The sequence below is a fragment of the Trifolium pratense genome, linkage group LG4 (assembly GCF_020283565.1).
Source record: "Trifolium pratense cultivar HEN17-A07 linkage group LG4, ARS_RC_1.1, whole genome shotgun sequence".
In the NCBI taxonomy this organism is placed as follows: Eukaryota; Viridiplantae; Streptophyta; class Magnoliopsida; order Fabales; family Fabaceae; genus Trifolium; species Trifolium pratense.
The window spans coordinates 38,955,021-38,964,854 of record NC_060062.1 but is presented as its reverse complement, the minus strand read 5'-3'; the positions used below and the strand labels follow the sequence as shown (position 1 = coordinate 38,964,854).

General features: G+C 33.5%; 2 protein-coding genes across 2 annotated transcripts; both read right to left on the bottom strand.

Moving 5' to 3' along the window:
* Positions 1-1,657: 1,657 nt before the first annotated feature.
* Positions 1,658-3,528, bottom strand: LOC123922651 (ubiquitin C-terminal hydrolase 12-like). Its single transcript, XM_045975345.1, has 6 exons — positions 3,496-3,528; positions 3,256-3,375; positions 2,996-3,118; positions 2,715-2,833; positions 2,489-2,597; positions 1,658-1,921 (listed from the first exon to the last, which is right to left on the bottom strand). The coding sequence occupies exons 1-6, from the start codon at positions 3,526-3,528 to the stop codon at positions 1,658-1,660; spliced, it is 768 nt and encodes a 255-aa protein (XP_045831301.1).
* A 777-nt stretch (positions 3,529-4,305) lies between these two features.
* Positions 4,306-8,686, bottom strand: LOC123882271 (ubiquitin C-terminal hydrolase 12-like). Its single transcript, XM_045931099.1, has 10 exons — positions 8,458-8,686; positions 8,066-8,143; positions 7,827-7,946; positions 6,589-6,711; positions 6,057-6,131; positions 5,869-5,960; positions 5,670-5,778; positions 5,473-5,541; positions 5,283-5,390; positions 4,306-5,155 (listed from the first exon to the last, which is right to left on the bottom strand). The coding sequence occupies exons 2-10, from the start codon at positions 8,096-8,098 to the stop codon at positions 4,427-4,429; spliced, it is 1,458 nt and encodes a 485-aa protein (XP_045787055.1). The 5' UTR covers positions 8,099-8,143; positions 8,458-8,686; the 3' UTR covers positions 4,306-4,426.
* Positions 8,687-9,834: the final 1,148 nt, after the last annotated feature.

Genomic DNA, 9,834 nt, shown 5'->3' with positions numbered 1-9,834 from the left:
TGGCACTTCAATAATGCATTCCTTCATGGCGATCTACATGAAGATGTTTATACGAGTATTCCACAAGGTGTTCAGTCTCCTAAGCCAAATCAATTATGCAAGCTCCTGAAGTCATTATATGGCTTAAAACAAGTAAGCAGAAAATGGTATGAAAGACTCACAGGCTTACTTGTTGCACAAGGTTACCATCAATCCATTTCTGATTATTCTCTATTTACACTTAACAAGGGGTCTTCCTTCACTGCTCTTTTAGTGTATGTAGATGATATTATACTTGCTGGAAATTCACTTGAGGAATTTGACAGAATCAAGCAAGTTATGGATGATGAGTTTAAAATTATGGATTTGGGCAAACTCAAATATTTTCTTGGAATAGAAGTAGCACATTCCAAGTATGGAATTTCTATTTGTCAAAGAAAATATTGCCTTGATCTACTGCATGACACTGGTCTTCTTGGCTCTAAACCTGCACCAACACCACTTGACCCTTCCATAAAATTACATCAAGACACTAGTGCTGCATATGAAGATATTGGTGGATATAGAAGACTGGTGGGTAAACTTTTGTATTTGCAGTTCAGCAATTGAGTCAATTTCTTTCTTCCCCCACCATCACTCACTATGACACAGCCTGCAGGGTGGTAAGATACCTTAAAGGAACTCCTGGGAGAGGTTTGTTTTATCCCAGAAGCTCCAGCATTCAAGTTCTTGGGTTTGCTGATGCATATTGGGCTAATTGTCTTGATAGTAGAAGGTCAACATCTGGATATTGCTTCTTTCTTGGATCTTCTCTTATTTCGTGGCGGGCTAAGAAGCAACATACAGTTTCCAGAAGCTCCTCCGAAGCTGAATATCACTCTCTCTCCTTTGCTTCATGTGAGTTACAATGGTTACTCTATTTACTCAAGGATTTGCAAGTAACTTGTGTGAGACCAGCAACACTATATTGCGACAATCAAAGCGCCATCCACATTGCCTCGAATCCTGTTTTTCATGAGCGAACTAAACATCTCAAAATTGATTGTCACTTCGTTCGTGACAAAGTTCAACAAGGAGTGTTCAAACTGTTGCCCATTTCTACCAAGTCTCAATTGGCTGACTTCTTCACTAAGGCATTGCCACCCAAGTCATTCAACTCTTTTATTTCCAAGCTGAGCATGCTCAATATTTACTATGCTCCAGCTTGTGGAAGGGTATTGAATGAAAATGATCAATAAGCCACATCAAGTGATGCAGAACAAGTGTTACTTGCAGAACAAAGATATCAAGGGTCATGATAGCTTAAATTAGATTCATCTTAGCTTAGCTCTTCATTGTGTTAGTTAGTTTTGTTGTAACTGCATAGAGTTAGTTATGCCACGTGGCCTTGCAAGCTCAGCAAAAGCTTCTACCATTAGGAAGTTAGTTACAGTCCTAGCTTTTGTATATAAGCTACTTTGTACTCTTTATCTCATTTTCATCAAGAATTAATCAAATTGATCTTAGATTACAAATGAATTCTCTCATTTAATCCTCTTTCTCAGCCATCTTCAAGACATATATATATATATATATATATATATATATATATAATGAAATAGTAGTATATACCATAACCATGATCATCACACTCACATCACCACCTTTCATCTTCACCATTTTTCCTCCAAAATTTTCACTACCATAATCGATATAAAACTTTATCGATTGCAGCAATGACATCTTCATCTATCATAGCATCAATTTCTTCCATGTCCAAGCTGACTAATTTTGAAGTGTTGGATTTGCTGGTACCTTCATCATGAGTGGTCTCTATGACCTCTTTTGACTGTTGAGCTTCAATAATTTTGTCAACATTTGTGTCTTCAGCTATAATGTTTTTGTTTTGCTCATCAAATGACTCTTTATCTTCGGATTCTGCGGCTAAGGGAGAATAAAAAACCTAAAGAAGAAGAAAAAAAAAGGTTCAGTTCAAGTTATGCCTAGAAAAGGACAAGAATAAATGGGTAGCTTTCCTTTTTGCACATCTGCGAAATAAATTGCTTTTGATTTTAAACCTCGAAAAAGAAAATACCAGAAGATTAAACTTAATTTCCTGCACAAATGGGTGTGTGCTATTCCTCGCTTTCTTGAAATGTTAATTTCTTGTCAACAGACTCACACATGACATTTGGTTTAAACTTAATTTCCTGCACAAAAATAGGCCTGATTAAATCAACATTACACGATTAAAGTCACTCGTAGGGATCAGAAGATTCAGAATCGGAAGATGCCCGTTAGAAAAGGCTGTTTCCCTTCTGGTAAGTCATATGCAAGAATGATTAATTTTCATGATGCACTTTTTTCGCCATTATGCAAGCATAGTTACTAAACAACTGAAACCAGGATCGCTTAAACTAAGCTTAACAATGAAGCATATGGCTTCTAAACATTCAAGGATGCACTACAATTTTAAATTTTTATGAAGTTGTACAACAGATAAATAAAAAATCAGACAACACAAACCAACCTCATAAAGTATAATCACTTCGTCAGGATCATAGCCAGCCAATATATTTAACCTTGTTAAGATTTCTGATGGCTTGCCAGTAAGGTTCACTAAGAGCCTTCCAACATATCTGCATCAAAGGGAAATACATTTGGTGTCAACTAAGGTCCACGTTTTACCCCAACAAATGGTAAAATCACAAGAAAATATTCAGTACCATAGCTCCTCATTTTCAGGATCATATAACTTTAAAAAAAGTAATATATCATCCTTTATCATATTGAGCTGTGCTATGGAGCAATGAACTTCCAAAAACAATTTTAATTCTGCTTTTTCAACATTTTGGACCCTCGTCAATTTTCTAACCTGCAATTTGAGTCAGAACAAAAAAAAAAATGAACAACTTCAGTTCATAAAGAGATTGATGTGCTGCACAGAACATACAGTGATTCTCCAAACCTAATACAGCTTGACAGGGGTATATGAGCAAAATAATATGAAAAGCTTCAAGTGATCTCATGAATTTACAGATTGTGCATCCCCAACGTGTGTCAATGGTCTCGAAGGAAGAAATGTATGGTTTTGACGCTTTGCCCATAGCCAAAAGCGCTGGAATCGAACTGGTATGCCAAACTCTTTAGCAACATCTTCCTACATATCACATATTAGCAATCAAACAGACCTCAATATCATATATAATGATACTAGTGGTTGAACATCAATTCTCAATTAACAAGATTCAGTGTTTCTCATGTTTTCCACTGAAACAATGTGACCAGTGATCATACCTTGAAAACGTTAAATGACATATCCTTTTGAACACGGAAACTCCTCACTTTATCATGGTCTACAAGGTCAAAATATATATCCTTTCCAATCTGTTCTGCAAGGTCTTCATCTTGTGTAACCTAAGAAGTAATATATGTTATCGGTATAAATATAAATACAATCTGATTGAGCAATCAACAGCATGATTAATTCTAAGAAAACAAACAAAACAAATTTCAAGGGAAGCAAGCTTAGAACACCTTTATAATAGTGTAGAGGCAAGTCTCAGTCATTTCTTTATTTCTGTGCTTTTTTTTTCTGTGTTCTTGCTTCAAATTCTCCTGCATGAAACCATTGTACAAATTCAGTGCAGATTTTCAGGAATAGACCAATAGAAATAGTATAAAAGAGATTGAAAGTTAGGGGAAAATGAAGCTTGGTTTGATTTTGGCTTAAGGTACTTATAAGGAACTTCTCATGAGAAACAGATAAAAAATAGTATATGGTTTAGGCAGACTTAAAATTTGATGACAATAACAAACAAAAAACAGTTTCTGTCAAGAACAGTCATCATCGAGTTGAAGAAAAGAATTGTTTTTATTTTCTGGTTAGAAGGAAAAATTCCACTACTTTGAAAGATGAACATGTATTATCAGTGTGTGAACTAAACAATGCATGAAGTTGTTTCCTTAATAAAACACATAGCAAAGACAATATATTTATGGTGTAGCTCTCATTCTTTGAAGAGATTGCATTGGAAATTGCCATTGTTTTGATAATGGTAAGCACGGGGACTATGTTTAGAGATGAATACACAGTTTTAAAATAATATTTCTACAAATTTTTTATTTTTTATTTGTTTACAAGAATCCAATGAGAATGGAACCTAGAACTAGAAGCTCATGCATATTATTTAAATTTTTCACCAATAAACCGTGACTTTACATAAATAAAATGGAGGGTTATTTTTTTACTCTTTATTATGCTTCGTATAATATACTATTACCAACAAAAGTATTTCATTTTTAAGTAAAAGCAAGGGGCATAGCAAAATTTTAAGCAAGTGCATACCTCAAAATAATTCAAGATTCATTTCATAAATTCAATGGTAATATAAAAACAGAAAGCTACTAGGCTAAAGTGACATTGAAATGAAATGCTGTGGCCAAAAATGCCAAGAAAATATATGAATCAAAATGGAGGGTTTTCCTTAAAGAACTGATAGAGCTTCTCATGGCTTTCCAAGTCAATTTGAGCCTCTTGAATTTTATCTTCGACGCTTTTCAACTTGATATGATCATCAGCGAGGCGATGGAAAATGGATTTAACTTCTTTGTTCAAAGATTTCATGGCAATTTTAGCTTTAGGATCAGTAATCTGGTTGAGCCGTGTTTGTTGAATTGTGCAGGAAGTATTTGAGGCCAATATTTTTTGTCTTTTAACCTTCAATGCTTGATTATTTTGGTCAGTGCTCGTCTTAGCTGAGTCTAGCACTTTTTTCAAATTTTCGAGTTTCTCCAACATCCTCACAATGTTGTTGAGAAGGTTAACAACAGCGTTGATGTTTCCTAATTGGCGAGAGGAGAACACATAAGCATTAGCATCAATTTTTTCCTTAAATGCATTGAAGATAACATTAGGAGTGAGACCTTCTTTAAATTTTTCAAACAAGTCTTCTTTAAAGACGATATCCCTCAATTCCTGAACTTTGAGACTTTGTCTTGAGACTTGGATAGAATGCATAGATTGTAATGAAACAGAAATCCCTTCTGCTAAAACTCTGTCAATTGCACCAATGGCATCCTCAGCTATCATAGCTTCAATTTCATCCGAGTCTATAATGTTTTTGATTTCTTCCTCGGATGATTCCGAGACAGATTCTTCATCTTTAGATTCTGTGTCTGATGAAGAAAAAGAAACCTGAACAAGGAAACAACATTATGTTCAAGTTAAACCTAGAAAAAGGATAAGGATGGATGGAGCCTTCATTTTTGCATTAGATCAGACTAGCCTAATTTCCTTTAACAAAACATCAAAAGGAAAATACCTGGCTGTGCACGTATTCCAAGAATGAAGGCACGTCAGGATAGCGTAAATGTTTCTCATTAACCATTTCAGAAGCTTTCTGAAAGCATATAATATCACCATTTTCTAACTGCGTTCATGCAAAAACAAATCAATAACAAAATCAACGATGCATTTACTTGGTGAGCATCAACTGGGTGTATGTACTATACCTGGTTTTCGTTAAATGTTAATTTCTCATCAACAGGATAACACATGACATTTGGTTCAAACATAATCTCCTGCACAACAATAGGAGTAATTAACTCATTAATACTACATGATTAAATTCATCCGTAGAGAACAGAAGATTGAGACACGAAAGATGCCATTAGAAAAGGCTGGTTCCGTTCTGGTAACACAAACCAACCTCATAAAGTTCTATCTCTTCATCTGAATCATATCCAGCCAAATTATTTAACTTCGTTAAGATTTCTGATGGCTTGCCACTACATTTCACAAAGAGCCTTCCAACATAACTGCCATCAGAGGTATCCAAATACATTTGATGTCAACAAAATCCATCTTTTACCTCAATATATGTTAAAATCACACAGGAAATTATTTACCGTAGCTCCTCTTTTTCAGGATCATATAACTTGAAAAAAAGCAATATATCATCATCCTTTCTCTTATTTAGTGGTGCAATGGGACATAAATCCTAAATAATAATGTAGTTTGTCAACAGGGATGTGATGGAACAATGTGTTTCATGCTATACAGATAGTATATGACTAATTCATAATATAAATGTTACCAGCCCATGCTCGACTTGCAAAAACAAATGGTATGCTGCTTTGTCGGCCTTTGTTAATTTAATAAGTTGTCCAACCTGCAATTTGAATCAGAATAGGAAGAAAAAAACATCAGGTCATAGAGAAAGTGGTCTTTTTTGCAGTGTAGACAATGAATCTTGAAAAGAAGAAAAAAAAACTAATCACCCTTGCAAGCAATACGAGAAAAAAACTATGGCATCCAAAACAATCATAAAATAATCACTTGCATCTGTTGCACATACATTATAAAATAGAATTGAATTTAAAAAAAGTAGTCAGAGATGCATTAACTGTTGGCCTAGCACAAAATGAACTCTAATGCAATCAGCCATGAGGGGGAAAAGAAGGTCAAATTATTTTTTTACAGAAAATCAACAATTGACTAAAAGCTAATAATCTGAGATGTAAAAGTCAAAATGAAGATGCTTCATGGGGGTAGGAGTAATACTGAAAAACGTCAAGGTATATAAGCAATATAATATCCAAAAGCTTAATTAGCTCTCAAGAATTTACAGTTCCTGCTTCCTCAATGTGCGTCAATGGCCTCAAAGGACGAAATGATTGGTTTTCACGCTTTGTCCATATCCAAAAGCTCTGGAATCGAGCTGGTATACCAAACTCGTTAGCAACATATTCCTACATATCACATATTAGCAATCAAACAGAAAAATCAAACTTCCAAAAATACCGCAACTGTTGAATAATAATCACGAATTTCATATAACTTTATGAGGAACTTTTACTCCAGCATTAAAAATTGAATACAGTCAAAAATAACTTTATGAGGAACTTTATGGGAAATGCAACATTTTGATGTTAATAATGTTTTTCTCAGAGTTAGAAAGGGAAGTGTATAGTGAAATCGCACCAGGATATGACCTTCCTACAAGAGAGAATAAGGTGGCATATATTGCCTATTAAGGAAGACATTATATGTCATAAAAAAATCTCCTCGTGTTTAGTTCGGAAGGTTCACAAGGCTATGGTATCCTTGAGGTACAAGCAAAGTCAAGATATGGGATTCTTGAGTTTCAAACTCACTCTTCTTCTAGTCTATGTCCCATATGATTATTACATGTAATTGATGAGGCTAATAAGCTTGTTCTAAGGGACATGGAAAACCTGCAACTTTATCTTGGGATAAAGGTTGCCTACTCCAAAAAATGTCCTTGAACTTAGAGTGATAGGTCAATTGGGGTGTGAAACTTGAAGAGTAAGAATCACAAGATTGCATGTAATGAAACTTCTCCGAGCCCGCGGGTAGAGAAGTCCCAATACCAGCAACTTGGGGGAAACTCAATCATCTATCCAACACTAGCCAAACATTGTTCATTATGCCATATTGTTTTGTATATGCTGCCTAGTCCTCAAATAGAAGGTAAGTTAACTATGAATCTGTAAACAAATGCAGACTATGCTTGGTCGAATGTTGATAGATGGTTTATTGATCAGGGCATGTCGTTTGGATCAAACATTTTGACGGGTAAAAATAATGAGATCAAGTGCAATGGCAGAATTTTGAGATATGGCTCATAGTGTATGTGAGGTGTTACAGAAGAATAATATCATACTTGATCCTCTGAGGCTACATGTTTAGTCATATATCAGTATATGTAATATAAGAACCATTATATGATTCCCATATAATGATGAGTAATGACATTAGTGGTTTTGTAATTCAATCCTCAATTAACAAGATTCAGTTTTTCTCTTCATGTTTTCCACTGAAATAATGTAACAGGTGATCATACCTTGAAATCGTGAAATGATGTATACTTTTTAACACGAAAACTCCTCACTTTGTCAAAGTCTACAAGATCAAAATATATATCCTTTCCAATCTGTTCTGCAAGGTCTTCATCTCGTACCACCTAAGAAGTAATATATGTTATCAGTATAAATATAAATACAATCTGATGGAGCAATCAACATGTTTAATTCTAAGAACACAAACAAAACAAATTTCAAGGGGGAAGCAAGCTTAGAACACCTTTATAATAGTGTAGTGGCAAGTCTCAGTCATTTCTTTATTTTTGTGCTTTTTTCTGTGTTTTTGCTTCAAATTCTCCTGCATGAAACCATTGTACAAATTCAGTGCAGATTTTGAGGAATAGACCAATAGAAATAAATAGTACAAAAGAGATTGAAAGTTAGGGGAAAATGAAGCCTGGTTTGATTTTAGCATGAAATACTCACATAAGGAACTTCTCATGAGAAACAAATAAAAAAAATTAGTAAATGGTTTAGGCAGACTTAAAATTTGATGACAATAACAAACAAAAAAGACAGTTTCTGTCAAGAACAGACTTAATAAAACACATAGCAATTTGATTAGAGAATAGAGTGACAGAGAAGAAGAATAAGAAGAAGAAGCATCTGTACCTTTGCAAGCAGCACTTGTTCACACAGAAACTACAAGATTTCCAGTTTTGAAGACTCAGGTGGTTGAATCATATATAGTACTTTATTATACACGACTCTTGATATTGATAGGTAGTATGAACGTTCTTTGAATTTTGGAAATGATGGGTCATGACTCATGACTCAACCACAACTTCCAAAGACAATATATTTATGGTTTAGCTCTCATTCTTTGAAGAGATTGCATTGGAAATTGCCATTGTTTTGATAATGGTAAGCACGGGGACTATGTTTAGAGATGAATACACAGTTTTAAAATAATATTTCTACAAATTTTTTATTTTTTATTTGTTTACAAGAATCCAATGAGAATGGAACCTAGAACTAGAAGCTCATGCATATTATTTAAATAAAATAAAATAAAATATTTATGGTGTAGCTTATTAAGAAAATAAAATAAAATTCACACTTAAAAATAAAATTTGAGAATTTGAATTATGAATTTTTGTGTTTTTCTTGAAATAAGTTTTATAGGAAGATGTGTAAAAAAAAAGTTTTATAGGAAGATGTGAATTATTTTTTTTATTGGTTATTGATTATGAGGAAAAGAAAAGAGAGTAAATTAAATGCAATTTGCAATAAATTTTACGAAAATAAGTAAAAGTAATTCTTGAAAATGATAAAAGTGAGTTATTTTTGCTTATAAATTTAAGGTATTTTTGTCTTTACAACATATATAAATGCACTTATGTAAGCAACAGTTCTCTTTCTTAACAAACTTTTGTCTAAACAAAATTGAATCAATGACTAATTTGTGCTCAGTATAAAAATATTGGGATTAAATTGGATACAATTTTTTGTCAAAGACTAAATTGGACTTAAAAAAGATTGCAAGGGACAAATTGAAATTTACTATTATTTGTCTAGGCAAACTTGAAATTTGTGAAGAGAAACAAGTTTAAAGAAAATAATTGCATGTTACTTGGTCAATGACATCGCGTGAAGTTGTTTGATGGTAAAGGTGTATTGGGTATATATGTGGGACCTGGATTTCCTACAGTTGAAAAACCACATAGTTTAACACTGTAATGAATCTTTTCCACTGATTTTTGATCAAACGGTTTTGATTAAATATACTCTAAAATAATCCTGACCATTCATTATGATCGGACGGTTCACAACGTAACTGCGTCAACGCAGTTACAGCAGGGAATCTTTTTCCATATAGGTGTGAAATCTAAACAATGAATGCATGAATATGTTTCCTTAGTAACAACTACAAACTCACATTCCGTCAAAAAAAACTACAAACTCACATAACTAGTATTTTATAATGATGACTTGTTATTACTTATTATTATTATTATTATTATTATTATTATTATTATTATTATTATT